Consider the following 17816-nt stretch of genomic DNA (forward strand, 5'->3'; position numbering starts at 1 on the left):
CGGCAACCTGAGGTCAATCTGAGAGAAAAACGGGACCACAGACAGAAACACGCTGCGGTGACCCAGGCTGAAGCTTCCAAGTGGATTAAAGGCAAGTAGGTGAAGCTGAAAATATATATTCCAAGTGGTTTGTTTCTAAAATAACTCAGATTAAATAAAAAATAATCCCCAAAACTATTGTGCAAAAATACGTAAAACAATCTCACTTTCTGAGAAACAAAAAAAATTCTACAGTAAAACTGGTTGGTAATACGTTCAGATGCATAAATAAATAATCTCTAAGCTTCTTTGGGCACATTTACGTTCTCCCAATGCTGCTGTGGACAGACCTGGGAGAACGTTTATCATGGACTCATCCCGCTGAGGCCGTTTACTGGTACTTAGGCAGCAGAACCACGGGGCTGAATATGAGCCAGAGCACCAGGAGGTGAGAAGTCACCAGCAGGAAGGCTAACGGGTAAAAGTGTCTTCTGGAGGCCAAACACAGCTGAAGCCAGGAGCCCTGGAGAGCCGAGGGGCATTCTGTCGGCTCAAAGCCCGACATAGAGAGCCCCGAGTGGCCGTAACAGCCCAGCATCTGTCCCCAGGACAGACGAGACCTGCAGGAGGAGCGTTCGTGTGCAGGGGTGGACAACAGAAGAGAAGGTGGAGGAGGAAACAAAACACAGAAAAGGGAAGAAAATTAAAAAGAAAAGAAGAAATACTGAAAGACTGAGCAGAAAACGAAGGTCAGAGACGCAGTGAGAGAGAAGAAGAAGACGAAGAGGAGGAGAAGTTTAATGAGCCTCACCTCCTCATGCTGTCCAGTGCAGAGCTGAAGTGCTGCTGGCTGAGAGCGTGCTGCTCTCTGAGGATCGTACACTGCTCCAGCGTCACAGACATCGCCGTGCGATCCTTCGCGCTCTTACAGCTCGTCAGGCGAACGCCGTTGACCTTACGGCACACCTGCACACAAGGAAACACCCTCACAGCCTGTGGAGAAGACCGTCGACAGGCAAACCCTCTGTCTCCAGCATCATCATGCCCCCCCCCCCCCCCACAAACTCCCTGGCTGTTAAATCGACAAATCCTTTTCTTTTTGGGTAAATTCAGACATTATACACTCCTCTGCAGCTCTGTGGATGAACAGAACCTTCATTCTGTGATCCTCATGGTTCATTTCTGGAACTGCAGCCTCTCTGCTTCCTGGGTGCTGCATGGATGGACCTGGTTCCAACAGAAGCAGCCGTGATACTTTTTCCTGTGTGGATTAATCATCAGGCAGCGAAGCAGGAGCGGCCTCACAGGCTTCATGCCAAAGCTGCGTCATCAATAAGCCGACAAAACCAGCCGATGGTCCAAGTAGCCTAATTTACTGCAATGCTTTTGGAGTGGCAGGTGCTGTGGACACGGAGGCCTCCAACGTCAACAAGCAAGTGACACGAAAATCCATGATTTAAAGTAATAGTGCCGTGTTCAGTCTTTCCACACAGAGATAAAAAGGATCGGATGTGCTATGCTAACTGTGAAACAGGGTTTCCATCAGTGGATGAACGCACACATCTCCAAGTTGTGCATGATGGCAGATATGAAGACACTGTTAGCACAACGGGCTGCAGGTTAAAGGTGCATAGACATGTTATTTTAGTTTTTTTATACGTCAGTAGCTCACTCTGGTTACATACAAAGTTTCTATGAAAGATTATCATGTCCTGCTGCAGTATTAGTTGTTGTTTTGGTGTTTTATGATCTGTTTTTGCTTATTGTGTTACTAAATAAAGCCTTTCGTGGTTAATTACAATTTTAAAGCATCTCACCAGGGAAACGAAGAATGGTCCAAGATCCAGTGGGAAAAAACGCAAAAAAATGTGATTCAAGAGGGAAAAGCCTGGAATGTCGTTGGGAATGAAGTCTGAACGTTAGTGTTCACCAGCCCCAGGTGGAGTTTTTACGGCAGTCCGTTTACGCTTGGTGGCGTTCTGCGTTTAGTACAGGAATCCAAATTTAAAAAAATAAAACCTGCTTTAAAAGGTAAAATTAGCTGAAAATAAATCAGTTTCCATTAAATGCCTTGGAAATCATCTGTTTAATTTTACAATTTTAATTTTGTGTCTTAAATTTTACATAAGGTGTGCCTCAGGGCTTGGTATTTGTGTTAATACTTTTTCCAATATAGATTCACAATTTGCCCCAAAATGTTACACGTCTCATATTTTTTTCTTAATGTTGAAGTATTTATAGCTATGCAAACACAGTTGTCCTGTTACAGTATTTCACATTACCCAGTCACATTTCTTCCTCTGCAAACTGGTACTAAAGTGAATTTCTCCAACGTGAGGTCAATAAAGCATATCTTAAACACACAAAAAAACAAAAGTTTTGTTGCTTTCAAACAAAGAAAAAATATTCCCTGCCGCTCTCCCTGCTATTTAATAAAAAGATATAATAACTGATGAAAATCCTTACTTAAAGTCCTATGCTGAAAATCTTCTAAAAAAACTGAACAAAGGTTGAATTCTGGAGTTTTAAAGAGATTTACCTGCATAAAAACGAAGACAAAAACTATAGTGAATGTTAGCGAAAAGTTATTAAAGGTGGATAGAAGAATATATTTTGGACTGAAAGATTTTCCTTTCTACTTTTAAGGCTGTAAACATTTGTTTCTCTGTTTCTTTCACTTAGTCGTCCCTCGTTAATGAGCCCAATCTAACCGTTTTCTGCTGTCTTAATGGAAGCTCAGTTAAAATGATCAGCTGTGATTACACAGCAGATACCAGCAGGACTTACGAAAGCTGCCATCCACAGCACCTCCACGTTTTTCCTCTTCTTGGCCTCCACACTGCGATCAAGAGACGACAGCAGGTCTAATAGTGACTGGATACCAGCTGAGGGGGAGAAAAGAGCTGCTTCAGTTCACGGCCTGTTAGAAAGGCTTGTTTAAAGCAAAATGTCACCAGAGAGACACTTTATGCCAAAGTGAGACGTCTTGTTTATACACAAGCTTTGTGGTTTTAATGTTATTTCCCTCGTACTGAGCCTGCTCTGCTATTTAGTGGCCAAGTAAATAAAAAAACGTAGACAAATAGACTTTATTACCTACTGTAGGTATTGGTTTCATTGGCTTCATGCAGAAAAAATGTTTGGAAATGTGTTTCCTCTTTGCATGAATTTGTTATTTTTGTCTAACTTTTATTTTAGTCTGTAAGATTCCACAGTTTGCACATTACCTTATATTTGTGTCTGTCTGATTATCTATTGAAATATTGACTCAGATGTTATGATCAGCTACTACCTGAGTAGCCACTTTACCAAATACTAATTTATAATTAATGTGTCAGTAAGCATGCTTGCTAAATGCAATATTTCCTTTCTTTACTGTCTCCATTAAGCCATTTGCTGCTTCGTGAACTTGGATTCCAGGCATCTGGGCACCAAGTTTAGTAAAGCACAATTCAGCAGCGTTTTATTGTTTATTATTTCAGGTAGAGTTACGTGGATGTATGGAAATTAAGATAATTAAAGAAGCAGGATAACTTAGTGAATTTAGGACTTTTTAGGAAAAACCCTGTGTAATAATTATATTATTGTGAAAACAGAGACCTCCGCTGGCCCTTACGGTTTGTCGGACGTCTCCAAACGTCTCAGTCTTACCCGTGTTAGGAAGTTTGTCCCTCAGCTTGTTACAATAAGCTCTGAGACGTTCACAGCTCTGCTGATTTATTCTTTCCTGCAGCGAACTGTCTCCAAACCTGCAAACGACATAAAGCAAGACCTTAGTCACCAGTAATACTGTGATGTACTAGAGCACACATTCTTCTTCTTCCAAGAAGCCAGACTAGCTACAGAACTCATCAGATGAGCAGGAAAATCAGAAAAGCAGGAAAAAAGAAGAAGTTCTGATGGCAAGGAAACACGAGGAAATTGGAGGTCGGTGGGTAAAGACATTTTTTTTCAACATTGGGATATTATTTAACATTTTTTAAAGCAGTAAATACACTGGTGCTAAGAGAGGAAAGGCAGAGTGCCCAGTGACAATCAGTGCATCCCACCAATCAGCAGCGCCACCAATCAGGTAACTACTAACCACCTTGTGGCCAACTGAGACTCGACTATTATTTTTGGACACTTTTGGAGGTGAACTTTGACACAGGATGTTGTTTTTCTGTTTATTCCTTCCAAAATAGGAGCGTATACGTGCGTGAAAGTCTTTCCTTTTTTAAAGGCATACTATGCAACATTTTTCAGTTAATTAATGTGTTCCATATCGTTTTGGATGATTAAATGAGTCATTTCAGGTCGAACAAAGGTTTTCTCGGCCACCCTGGTGGTCTGTGGGGGAAATACCGCACTTGCAATTGCAGGAGCCCTCGGCCCGCACACACAGAAGTCTCGCTTTACAGCGAGAACTCCATGTGTTTTTGCCCTGCCATTCACTATATGCACGCGCAAAAGCAACAACAAAGAACCGCGTGTTAACGTCAAATAAACATGCAAGCATAGAGTTTTTTTTTTTATTATTATTATTTTTTTTTTTTTTATGTTGGCAAGGCGGTAGCGTGAGTTTGGCGTGGCCGCCGCCTCGCCAAGATAGCGCTGCGGGAAGCTTGATGTTCATACTTTCACTGTGTTAGTCATTGTTTGTACTGCCGTTTTTTCCACTTTTCGTTGCGTTCGCCTGTCTGCTAAGCTCAAAACAACCGCGCCTTGCTTGACGGAGGAACCAGAACAGCTGAGCATCTTTATGACAGTGAACTTTTACTTTCGCCCTCTGGGGGGAGCCTCGCTGGAAAATCAACCCCAGTTGCATAGTATACCTTTAAAAGAGAGGCGCAGCATCTGAGAACCACAGATCTAGTGTAAATCTCTTGACGCACGCGCATGCTGCTTTGCTGCACTCATGTGTGTTTCCTCCATAAGATACGAAGCTATTTAAAGTGATTCCAACACCTAGATGTGCGTTCAGAGCTGCTGGGTTTGTACCTGTCGGCCAGACTCTGATGCTGGTTGATCCCGACGTTGAAGAGAACAGGCTCGACTCGGATCAAACGACCCGCCTGGAGCTCCTGAGGCAGCGACCTGAAGTTTTCAGAGGGCAGCGGCACCTGGACGACAAACCCGCCCCTGGATGGAGGAGAGAATAGCACCATGCTTAAGCTGCTCTGTGTGTCTGTGTACGGGTTTGTCCATCGTTGTGAGGACCAAAACTTGACAGTAGACCAACACTGTGTGGACATTTTCCAAGATCCACACAATGTAAATTGGGCTAAAGCTTAGGGTTAGGGCTAAGGTGTGAATTCAGTTTAGGTTTAAGTTAGGTCTGTATCTGTGACCATAAGGTTTAAGTGGGTTTAGTATCACATTGACATCCTCCTAATTCAGTAATTTGACCGAAAAAGTTTAGTGTAGGGAGTCAAAGGCAAGGCACGGGTCGACTCATGAGCTCAACCCGCTTTTATCTGCCCAGGTTTTAGACAAATATAATTGTCTAAAATATTCCTATTGTCTCTATTGGACTGCTTTAAATTTAAAGTTTAATTAGTGCGGAACAAGAGAACTGAGTTAATTGAACACAAGAAAGGCTCCTTTACTGCCCATCTTTAAAATTTTACTTAAAATCCATTATTATTCTTGGGCTTTTACCACCTTAGTTTTTATTTAACATTTGTTTTATTTATTTTAAGCATTGTCTTATTTATTAATTGTATTTTTTATCTTATTTATAAATGTTTTTATTTTATTTAGTATTTCTGTGGATAGGGTTTTAGCTCTATACATGGTTGGGCTCAGGCCATAGAAAGCAATAGAAAATGAATGGAAGTCAATGGAAGGTCCCCACAGTGATGTACATACCAACGTGTGTGTATGTGCGTGTGTTCTCACCATGTTCCCCTGAGCGTGGGCAGCAGGTCGTCTGGTTGCTCTGACTTGGCCTCGGTGATGGCGAACGCCACGCTGCTCAGGTCGGCCACGCCCACCTCCATGTCCTCCAGCATCCCCACCTCCTCACCTGACGCACACGCAGACACGCTGTGAATTATTCAGACCAGAATAAAGAGGAACACGCTCTGAATGCTTCACTGATGCGTGTTTGGCGCCGTCGTCCTAATGGAAAAGTGGCGACGTCCCGACAGGAACCGTACCGTAGGTGCTGAGCAGGCTTTCAAACTGAGCCAGGATTCCTACAGAGAGAAGCTGCTGCAGGAACTCTGGATCCTCCAGACCCCCGAAAAGCTTCAGCATGAAGCCACAAACCACGGCTGACAGCTGGGAGACACACAGAGAGACAGACTGTAACAATTAAACTGGACATTAAAGTACCGGTTTCACTTTGTTAAAGCAGCAACGTGTAACGCTCAGCCACTAGGGGGCACTAGACCTGCAACTTTCCAGTTCAGTGCCTCTGAAGTTTTCTTTAGATATTTATTCATATTAAACAAGGCCCGTCACAGAATATATATTTTATTTAATGAATTTGAAATAGAGTCAGCATCAAAACAAATAAAATCATATTTTATATATCTTCTAGTTTCTTTACCATGTTTCCTTTATGTGCAAATAAAAACAAAACATTAATAAGTTAAAATAAAGCAAAACTGAGCTGAAGATACAAATATAATAATAAAATATTAATAAGTTCAAATAAAGGGAAAATAAGCTAACTAAAGATAAAAATATAATAATAAAATAAAATATAATAATAAAATAAATAAAATAATAAAATAAATATCACCAATAATAATAAATAAATATCTCCAATTTTAAGGAAATAATTAAAGAGAAAAACAGAAACATATATAGATTCTTATAATACAATAACACATTGAATTAACATGAAAGAAAAACAACTTTAAACAAAAAATAAATACATTACGACAAAAAAACTAAAACTTTTTCCTCTCTAAGAAATAAAATTAAAAAAAACAGAAAAAAGCAAAAATCACCCCCTGGCTGAAGACAGCGTGGCGCCGCTGGACTATCTGTGCGGGACCCTGAGCAACAGTCGCAGCCACTGCCCCCTGCAGGACGACGAAGGTCATGGCAGCGCGAGCCTTCGTCACCGCCTCCCGCACGCAGTCTCTCAGAGTGACCACCAGGGGGAGCAGCTGCTCCTGCCAGGAGGACACAGAGGAGGAGGAGCAGGACGAAGGAGAGGCTGGAGGAAAGGAAAAGAAGAAATCAGCGTCATTTATCGTGGTTTGTCAGCAGCTTAGATAAATTTATTTTAGTTTTCTTTATTTGGCAGCTCTTGTTTACTTGGCATGTTATGTATTTTTTTAAACTTTTTTTAACAAAGCTTATAGTTAGAGTGGCTCATGTTAACCTGAGCTATCTCTATAGTTATGCTGCTATAGGCTTAGGCTACTGGAGGACATCAGGATCTATTTCTCTCACTCTGCTGAGTTCTCCTACTGCTCTACAATTTAAATTGTTTGTTGTTATTTCAGCTTTTTACTTTTTGTTCTCTGTCATTTTTCTCATCATAGAAGGTACACCTGGTCTGGCGTTCTGTTAGCTGTGACATCATCAGAGGAGGCAGATCACCCGCTATTACCATCTAACATAGAAAGTACTCCTGGGTCAATGTGAGCTTCTGTGCTTTCTGTGTCTCTGCTCTGTCTTCTCTAACCTCCAGTGGGTCGAGGCAGATGAGCGTTCATTCTGGTTCTGGTTCTGCTGGAGGTTTTCCTCACTGTTAAAGGGGAGTTTTCCTCTCCACTGTCGCTTCATGCTTGCTCAGTATGAGGGATTGCTGCAAAGCCATCAACAATGCAGACGATTGTCCACTGTGGCTCTACGCTCTTTCAGGAGGAGTGAATGCTGCTTGGAGAGACTTGATGCAACCTGCTGGGTTTCCTTATAGAGGAAATTTGTTTTCTATCTATATAATCTGACCCAATCTGTATAATCTGATTGAATTTGACTTTGCAAAGTGCCTTGAGATGACAGGTATCATGTATCATGGAATTGGCGCTATATAAATAAGATTGAATTGAATTACTATTTTTTACTTTGTGACACAATTTGTGATTAAAATAACTAGGAAAAAAACCTCAATTAGAATAAATTTTGTCACCTGTAATAAAAAAAAATCTGCTAAATGTGAACTTCTTTAGAGAGCCTTGTGTTTCAGCAACATTTCCCTCTGTCCCACCTGCGTTCTGGGACCTGGCGTCCCCCGGTGACGACTGCTCCTGCAGGAGGCGCTCTCGGCCCTGCAGACGCTCCACCATGGCGAGGATGCAGTCCAGACACTTGCCCACGTTCTCCCACGTCCGGTCCTACCCAAACACACACCGTTACGCCACCGCCGGCACGACAGACGCCGTCGGCAGAACTGCAGGCCACACCCGCTCCAACTTGCCCACTCCTCGTCGCCGTACTCGCCGGCGTCCTGCAGCCGAAGCGATGGCGCCCCCTCCTGGTCGGCTGGGGCGACCTCGCAGTGCAAGCCGTTGCTGTGCACGTGGTCGCTGTGGTTGTTGGAGGCGGACTGGTCGTGGATGTCCAGCAGGGCGCGTTTAACCAGCTCGTCTTTTAGGGCGTGAATGAACAGCGAGGTCTGAGGGGAGAAGGACGTAAGGGACGATTTATCTGCGTCTAACTAAAAAAAAAAGCCTTCCTGTTAGCCGTGCTGCTCCTGTTCTCACCTGCTCCTTGAGGCTGTCCAGCGCCTCCCGCAGGCGGCCGAAGTTTACCTCCGCGCAGACGGACAGCAGCTCCTCGGCGAGCCCGAAGATGAGAGGCTGCAGCCGGGCGACGCTGGCCAGCAGCTCCCTGGCTCTGCAGATCTCGTCTCGGGAATACGACACGGAGCTGCAGAGGGATGAGGCGTTATAAAGAAGCGTCATGGGAAGCTCTTCTTCTGCTGCTTCCACCCTAGGAGCTGATAATTTCTAGAGGGAGGAACCCCTGAAGCCAAAAACCTCCTGAGCTGAACTGGATCAGGCTCGCTGAGAGCAGCTCTTTGTCTCAAAGACACAATTTGCTCCCGTTTCTTTAGTTAAATTTAAACAAAAACCTCCAAAATTTCTCTTATAAACAAAAATAATTTAGAAATTCATTCAGGTTGGTGAACCTAGTGAATCTAAAATGAGAGAGAACAATAGATAAATAAGAGAGACAGAAGCTGCTCATGGAAACCTGTATTCTGAGATATTAATGGAAAGTTAAGTGGAAGGAAAGCCTTTGCAGTCCCTCAGCCCACATGTGATGTGGTATCCCTCCGCCCCAGCTTGTGCTGGAATGCTTTTATATTTTAATATTTATACAATAATGACCACCTGCCCTATTTACTAGGGGGCAAATATAACTCAAGTCACTTCAGCGTGATCTCTCCTCCGCTGCAGCGCCGGTAAAGCCGTGCTGCGGCGGAGCGCACACACACACATGCGTGTATGTATATATATATATATATATATATATATATATATATATATATATATATATATATATATATATATATATATATATATATATATATATATATATATCTTGGGGGGCCCGACTGAGTTTGCACTGGAAATAAGTCTGGTTTCTGTCAAGGAACTCTTCTAAAAAATCCATATCGCTATCAGATGATGATGACTCCACGGAACTCCCATCACTGTCACTAAGTACTTCATCACTCTCTACTTCATACAGAGCACCAGTCGTCACCATGTTGGAAAATAGTGCCTCGTGACAAAAAACAGAGCGTTGGGACTTGCTCAACAGCGGGTCCGCTGAGTGACGTCACAAAATGGGAGGCGACAGTACTATTCTTGACCAAGATGGATTCCTCCACATAAACATGATTAAATGAAAATTATTCTTAATTAAAAAAAATTTATAATTTATTGCACAGTATGTAGTAGTTTTATATTTATAGTACTCTCAGCAGTTTGATTTCTGATTTTGACCGGACTTCTCCTTTAAAAACATAAATAATTTCTAATGCATAATATAAAAAATACTATCAGCATGAGGAATTTAAAGGAGTCCCTCGGAAAATGTTACCGATGCTAAGGGGAAAAGTTTGAGAACCGCTGCTATAAAGTACATTAAACTAAGGGGTCCTTAGCTTGAAAAAGCCTGAGGGGTGTGAATACTTTTGCGTCTGAGCGGCAGAAGTCAGGGCTCACCTCTTTCTGTGGTCAGCGTGTTTACTGATCAGCTTCTTGAGTCCGCCGTGTCTGAACGCCTGGTGGTGGTCGGCCGGGGCGCCGAACGTGACGACCTCGTACCAAACACCTGGACACGGGGGACAGGTGTCACCGTGAGGACAGACATCATGAAGGGGACAGACGAGGCGGCCGTAAGACGAGGAAGGAGAAGAGTCTCCTGGCAGTACCTGCGCTGTCGGGGCCGGTCACCTCCATCCTCTGGGAGTGCAGGTTGGTGGGGACGAACTGGAGGTGTCTGTCAGACTTGCTGCTGCTTGCCTTGAAGCAGGACGAAGCCGCTGGACGGAGGATGAGGAGGAGGAGGAAGATGAGAGGGGGCGGGGCTGGTTAGAGGGAAAACACGGAGACCGAGACCCGCGAGCAGCTGGTTTACTCACTGGAGAGCTTGTCGAGCTCGGCCTGCGTGTGCCGATAGGCGCTGGTCAGCTGGTCACAGTGGGCGATGACGTCGTGGCGCAGGCCGTCCCAGTGCGGCGAAAGGTCGCTGAGCTCCTTCACCTCCAGGACTCTGGAGAAATAGAAACAAAGTCTGGTACTTTTCATCAACCAGCTGGAACGTCACCATGGGCGTAACGGATGGGGGGCGACAGGTGGGACTACCCCCCTTTCCCTCTGCATCCGTGCCCTTGGTCCTCCACCCTCTCTTCCAGCTGCTACAAGCGTTTAATCCGTCATTTACGGCCGTTTCTCTGAGCGTCTTTAACATTAATGCTGCGGATCACAAGCAGAAAACGTTGATCAGCTTTTTTCCAAACGAAGCCTTTAAGTTGACTAATGCTGTCGATGACCCATTAACACGGTTAAATCGGCAGTATATCACGTCGAGCTAGTTAACGACTAAGCTAAAATTCTGCACTAGTGGAAAGTAGAGCTGGACGATAATTCAATAACAACATATATCTATCAATAGATTTATATTGATGATAGAAATAAATGTCATTAAAAAGTTCAATAGAATAACAGTTTTCCATCCTTTTACATTCTATCCATGTAGGTTAATATTACAGTCATTACATCCTCCCAACCAATCACAACGCAGACCCAGGAACCAAGCTCCGCCCCCTTTGAAGAGCTCAGAGAGCATCATTCTTTTTCGTTTTTTAAAAACGTACAGTTTTGGTAAAAAGTTGAATAAAGGGTTAAGTTTGATTTCAGTGTTTGTGTGTTCTGTATCTAAAAATAGGTTGCTAAGCAACAGCATAAAATCTATGTTTTGAATTTGTTGATAATTATCGATATTGATCAATATGATTTCTATTTTTTAGATATGTTTTGTTTCTATACCGTCCAGCCCTAGTGGAAAGGTAACGAGCGTCTACCAGAGGTGACTGTAATAACTCAGACATTTAGTCTACAGGTGTTATAAGAGACTCTGCTACGATCATTTTATTTAAAACCGATTGTAAAAGATGGCTGTAAGAGAACCAGATCTCACTAATGTCAGATTACCCTCATCATGTTGCAATGTTGTTAATGTCTTTTATTCCAGTGTTTTGTTTTTCATTGATTGATTGATGTCTTCTATCTGATTGTTTAATTTCTTTCTTGCTATTTTTCTTATTGAATTGCCAGGGACTACAGATGTAAAGTAGCCTTTAGGCTAATTCTGGCTCATAGATATGCACTGTCCCTTTAAATAAAAAGAAAAAAAGAAACAAGAATACTGTTGCTTGCTGTGCTATGCGCCTCGCTAGTCAGTTCATGGTGAGAATGAACACCTTTCTCTTTCATTTCTTTGCAGGACTTGTGCTCATTGTGGCTTTCTGCATACTTGAACTAAATCCTCACTGCCCCCAATAGAAAGAGCAGAAAAGAAGCAGCGTATGATGTTGGGTGTTCACAGGTAGAGAAGAGAAGATGGGGGAAGGAGTTCCTGGAACTAGCTGGGTAAAAGATGTCTATCTGCAAAGAGGAACCAATCACATATCAGCGATTTCACAGATACTTCAGAATAACTCTTGTTCACGCTCTGAAATATTTCTGGTCTTTTACACATCAAAAAGGAAACTAAAAGCAAGTTAAATGTCCTTGAAATGTGTGTATTTGTCTTTGAATTGAGCAAGTAAATAAAGCTATCTGCTAATGGAACAAGTACTTTTACCCCTAAAATAAGATAATTAGATAAACTGCACTTGAAATAAAGTGATGGAGATGATGATAAGTGCAAAACTCTTATTCCATTGACACATCATTTAAACTTGCTGCTCAAATCGAGGACACATACCCTAATTTCAGGAACACTTCACTTACTTTTAGTTCCCTTTGTGCAGTAACAGGTATTCCAGGGAAAACGTGTCAGAGACCACGCTGCAAAAAGGGAACTAAAAGTAAGTAAAATCTTCTTGAAATTAGGGTATGTGTCCTCGATTTGAGCAGCACGTTTAGATTATTTGCCAGTGGAATGAGGATTTTGCCCTTAAAATAAGAAAAAAATCATCTTCATCGTTTTATTTCAAGTGTTCAAGTTCAGTTTATCTAATTATCTTATTTTAGGGGTAAAATGCGGAGGCCGTTCGATCGAATCAGGGATCAGAAGTAGCGAGGCAGCGGCACACGGGCGTGTTCAGACGAGGCAAACATTCCTGGTTCTGATTTAAGCTCATATGAATGAGTGCCGGATGAACGAGGTCAAAGGTTAAACATCCCTGTAAAAGGTTAAACATCTGGTGAAGATTACAGGTACCACGAGCTGTTTGTGTTAGGGCTGGACGATAATTCAATAGCCATATAAATCGTTAATAAAAAGTTCAATAGATTAAAAGTTTTCCATCCTTTTACATTCTATCCATGTAGGTTAATATTACAGTCGTTAATCCTTCCAGCCAATCACAACGCAGACCCAGGAACCAAGCTCCGCCCCCTTCAAAGAGTCTAGAGAGCATCGGTTCTTTTTTGTTTTTTAAAAACTTGCAATTTTGGTAAAAAGTTGGTTGAATAAAAAGTTGAATAAAGGATTGAGTTTGACTTCAGTGTTTGCGTCTGTATCTAAAAATAGGTTGCTAAGCAGCATCATAAAATGACCAGGGCTGCACTTAAAATCTATGTTTTCAATTTGTTGATAATTATCGATGTCTATCAATATGATTTCTTAGGGCTGGACGATGATTCAATAACGATAGATATTGATTGCTAGATTTATATCGATGATAGAAAAAAGGTCAATAAAGAGTTTCACACTTCAAAAACAGAACTAAAAATAAGTAAAATTTTCTTATAATGAGTATATCCGTCCTTGATTTGAGCGGGTAAATAAGATTATCTGCCAATGGAATAAGATTTTTGCACTTAAAATAGGAACAATCCATCTCCATCATCTTACTTAAAGTGCAGGATGTCTAATTATCTTAGTTTAGGGGTCAAAATACTCATTCTATTGGCAGATAATCTTATTTACCTGCTCAAATCTAGGACAAAAACACAAATTTTAAGAACATTTTACTTATTTTTAGGTCAGTTTTTGCAGCGCATAGAATAACAGTTTTCCTTTTTCATTCTAGCCTATCATGTAGATAAATACTAATCTCTACGTCCTCCCAACCAATCACAAATGCAGACCCAGGAACCAAGCTCCGCCCCTTTAAAGAGTTAAAGGGTTGAGTCTGTATCTAAAACAAAGTCGCTAAACAACAGTATGAAACGTCCAGGGCTGTACTTACAATCTATGTTGTGAATTTATTGATAATTATCGATATTGATCGATATGACTCCTACTTTATCGACATGTTAGTTTTCTCTACCCAGCCCTAGCTAGCGTCACGCCCACCTGTCTTCGTGCTCCTGGACCAGCGCGCTCAGCAGCTGCCTGGGCAGCGAGAAGGACAGCGGCGTCTCCGACATCTGCTCCCTGACCAGCAGCCACCTGCGGTCCTCCGTCTGGAAGCGGTACACCTTACACACCTGGGAGCACAGCGCTGCACACACACACACACACACACACACACACACACACACACAGGAACACAGGTGTGGGTCAGAGGGGGGAGGAGCCACACGGAAAGGTGAGCGCAGACCCTCAGAGTCTCACCTGCTCTCATCAGCGGACTGTTGTCTCTGTCCTGGACGGAGCCGTGCAGCGTGTCGCACAGCACGGAGCGCTGGAACGAGAGGAGACGGGCTGAGCTGCAGAGGAGCGGACATAAATACCCCCCCCCCCCCCCACGCGTCCTCAGACACCAGTGGGACTATTTAAGCTGCAGCTACACTGACTCACTGAGCTAAAGCTTAAAAACAGCAGAGAGGAAACCACAAACTGACACTAAGCCAAACACTGAAGCCAAGAAAACAACGTTCTTCCTCCACCTTGTCTGCGGGACGCTCGTCCTCCTCCTCCTCCTCGTCCTCCTCCACCTGCAGGCGGGACACCGTCACCTCGCCCACCTCGCCGGCGCCGCCGTCCATCGTCCTGAGGCAGACGGAGAGAAAAGGAGAGAGACGGAGAGAGGGTGAAGCTGGAGGAGGTGTGGAGGCGCCGCTGTCAGCGTGAAACGTTGTTGTCAAAGAAAGACTTCCACTTCCTGCCAGCGACCCTCCGTCTGCTGCTCACAGCCACTTTTCACGCAAATAGGTCAAGACGACTAAACACGAACAAAGGTGAAGGCAGCAGACACTGCAAAAAGGGAAAGAAAAGTAAGTAAGAATTTCTTGAGATTAGTATATTTTCCGTTGATTTGAGGAGCTAAATAAGACCATTTGCCAATGGCATGAGTTTTTTCCCCCCTAAAATAAGATAATTACATATCCTGCACTTGAAATAAAATGATGGAGATGAATTGGTCCTATTTTAAGTGCAAAAATCTTATTTCATTGGCAAATAGTCTTCTTTTAGCTCCTCAAATCAAGGAAAAATACACTGATTTCAAGAACATTTCACTTACTTTTATTTCCCTTTTTGCAGTGGATAATATGCAGACAGGAGTCAGTAAACGATCTAAAGAGCAAATTAAACTGAAATTAACCCCAAACAAAACGACGGTGAGATGAAGACAGCTACATTTCTCTGATAGGAAGAAAAAGAAAAAAACCTGAAGAAGAAAACAAAAGAAATAGAACAGATGAGATGAAACTAAACCTGCAAACGTTGTGAAAACATCAGCTGATGGTAAACATGCAGAAACTAAACTAAAACCAAGATAACAGGCGAGATCAGACACGTGAAGCCTGAGCAGTTCTGGTTCTGACATCGGGCCTCCTTCAGACCAACAAGATGGCCGCCTGTGGAGGCGCCCGCCGTCTGAACCGAGCCGACAGCTGGTCTGTGTGGACGAAAACGGCCCGATCATAACGGCGAGAAACTCTAACCAGTCGTTGGACGGGAGCTCAGCGTGTGGACGGAGACGGAGACGAACCGCAGACCCGTCCATCACGTCCCCGGCCTGTTGACGTCCACCATCATTGCCCGGGCGACCACTGGACCCATTGTTCTCAGTGGCTGTGCCGCCATGTTGGAAAGCTCCCATAAGGCCCTACTGCGTCCTCCTAAGGGCAGGACGTTATGTCCCAGCTGTCCTCGCATCACACACTGCAAAAACGGAACTAAAAATAAGTAAAGTGTTAAAAATAAGTAAAATATGCTTAAAACTAGTGTATTTGTCCTTGATTAGAGCAGGTAAATAAGATCATCTGCCAATGGAATTAGATATTTGCACTTAAAATAGGAACAACTCATCTCCATCATCTTATTTCAAGTGCAGGATGTCTAATTATCTTATTTTAGGGGTCAAAATACTCATTCTATTGGCACATAATCTTATTTACCTGCTCAAATCAAGGACAAATACACTAATTTTCAGCATATTTTACTTATTTTTAGATCCGTTTTTGCAGTGCATTGATGCGTGCAGCATTAATACTGCAGAGGACGGGATATGTCTGCTGCAGTCATAGTCCAGGCTCTATAAAGTGTCCCACTTGTTGCATGGAGCCGACACAGATCCCAGTCATTGGATGAGAGGTTAGAGACGCACCAATCAGGCCTTTATTAGCTTTTCCAACCTATAAAAGACAAAGATCTGCTGCAGGATGATGACAGAACTATGAAAGCTCCTGAGTTTTACTAAAAAAAGACTGTTTGCTGATGTGTATACAGGCGTTTATAGCCTCCATGCATTTAACCTGCAGAAGACAAATCAACAGATCGTCGGGTTCTTGTCCTAATCGGAGCCGATAAAGAGAGACCGGCCACTGATTGGCCGACATCTAAAGGTCACTGCTGGAAGACGACAGAGAAGAACGTGGCGAGTCAGCAAAATGTGGATTTATAGCCACAGACATCAGCTTCAGGACATTTAACAGCCACATCTCCATTGGCTGAACCGTCTCCGCCGGTCTGCATGTGGACCAGATCAAGAGAGCCCCTCTGCCACTGCAAAAAGCCAACTAAAAATAAGTAAAAATTTCTTGAAATAATAGTATTTTTCCTTGATTTGAGGAGCTAAATAAGATTATTTGCCAATGGAATGAGTATCATTACCCCTAAAATAAGATAATTAGACATCCTGCACTTGAAATAACATGATGGCGATGAATTGTTCCTGTTTTAAGTGCAAAAATCTTATTCCGTTGGCAAATAGTCCTATTTAGCTGCTCTAATCAAGGAAAAATACTCCTATTTCAAGAAAATTGCACTTACTTTTTGCAATGTGGACGCTGCTTCGGGACGTTCCACAGGCTGGACAACCCTACTGTGTCTTCAGGTGACAGTCAGACGTTCTGACTGGGATCTAAAGGCCCCGCCCCCCCGTCAGAGCCACAGCGACGCTACGTGAGACCGTAACGGTACGCGTCTGGATCATGCCACACTGCAAAAACTGAACTAAAAATAAGTAAAATCATCTTGAAATGAATGCATTTGTCCTTGATTTGAGCAGGTAAATAAGATGATCTGCCAATGGAATGAGTATTATGACCCCTAAAATAAGATAATTAGATATACTGCACTCTAAATGAGATGATGGAGATGAGTTGTTCCTATTTTAAGTGTAAAAATATCATTCCATTGGCAAATCATCTTATTTATGTGCTCAAATTAAGGACAAATGCGGTCATTTCGAGAAGATTTTACTTATTTTTAGTTTTGTTTTTGCAGTGCAACGCGGTAGATGAAGAGAAAGAACCAACCGGCCCGCCTGCTGTTTCTCTCTCTAAGCCCGGCGCATGTGTCGGTGCTCAGAGCTGAAGACGCCAGGACGGATCCTCCCGCTGTCCGCCTGCAGACGTCCCACCTCCGTCCCTCACTCCCCGTCCGTCATCCCGTCCCTCGTCTCTCTGCTGCCGTCTCGCTGGAGGCGTTGTGATGCCAGAACAGGAAGAAGCTGTTTTTTTTTTTTCTTCTCCTCTCCTCTCTGGGAGGCGGGGACGCACGCTGCCCCATCTCACTTCCTCTTCTGGTTAACGGTATCCGAGCGACGGCCAATCAGGAGACGGGACTCTGGACCCCGTCTAAAGCTCTCTGTAAAACGAGCCTGGCTGACTTACAAAAGGGTTCTTTCACAACGAGGTGAGCGCGGAGGTTTCTAACGCTGGCTCCCAGAACACTGCAAAAACTGATCTAAAAATAAGTAAAATGTTCTTAAAGTTAGTATATTTGTCCTTGATTTGAGTAGGTAAATAATATTATCTGCCAATGGAATGAGTATTTTACCCCTAAAATAGGATAATTAGACATCCTACACTTGA

General features: G+C 43.1%; 2 protein-coding genes across 10 annotated transcripts in view; one reads left to right on the top strand and one right to left on the bottom strand.

Moving 5' to 3' along the window:
• The window catches only part of LOC105919280 (FH2 domain-containing protein 1), a 258923-nt gene that overhangs the window by 152076 nt on the left and 89031 nt on the right, over positions 1-17816 (top strand). The window lies entirely within an intron of this gene.
• LOC105919284 (type II inositol 3,4-bisphosphate 4-phosphatase) overlaps positions 1-17816 on the bottom strand; it is a 45765-nt gene that overhangs the window by 2064 nt on the left and 25885 nt on the right. For 6 of the 9 annotated variants that reach the window (XM_036146760.1, XM_036146761.1, XM_036146762.1 and 3 more), the window contains 17 exons: positions 14442-14544; positions 14167-14236; positions 13906-14053; positions 10520-10650; positions 10310-10420; positions 10101-10209; positions 8628-8793; positions 8342-8539; positions 8132-8258; positions 6921-7132; positions 6120-6243; positions 5860-5986; positions 4960-5100; positions 3631-3728; positions 2767-2864; positions 791-945; positions 330-599 (listed from right to left, as the gene is read on the bottom strand). In XM_036146760.1, coding sequence (XP_036002653.1) covers positions 371-599; positions 791-945; positions 2767-2864; positions 3631-3728; positions 4960-5100; positions 5860-5986; positions 6120-6243; positions 6921-7132; positions 8132-8258; positions 8342-8539; positions 8628-8793; positions 10101-10209; positions 10310-10420; positions 10520-10650; positions 13906-14053; positions 14167-14236; positions 14442-14544 — 2347 coding nt within the window. In that variant the 3' untranslated portion in view covers positions 330-370. Of the gene's footprint in view, positions 1-329; positions 600-790; positions 946-2766; positions 2865-3630; positions 3729-4959; positions 5101-5859; positions 5987-6119; positions 6244-6920; positions 7133-8131; positions 8259-8341; positions 8540-8627; positions 8794-10100; positions 10210-10309; positions 10421-10519; positions 10651-13905; positions 14054-14166; positions 14237-14441; positions 14545-17258; positions 17440-17816 lie in introns of those variants that run through there. The other 3 variants (XM_036146768.1, XM_036146763.1, XM_036146764.1) reach the window with 3 other exon arrangements.

Source organism: Fundulus heteroclitus, chromosome 14 (assembly GCF_011125445.2).
Source record: "Fundulus heteroclitus isolate FHET01 chromosome 14, MU-UCD_Fhet_4.1, whole genome shotgun sequence".
NCBI classification, from domain to species: Eukaryota; Metazoa; Chordata; class Actinopteri; order Cyprinodontiformes; family Fundulidae; genus Fundulus; species Fundulus heteroclitus.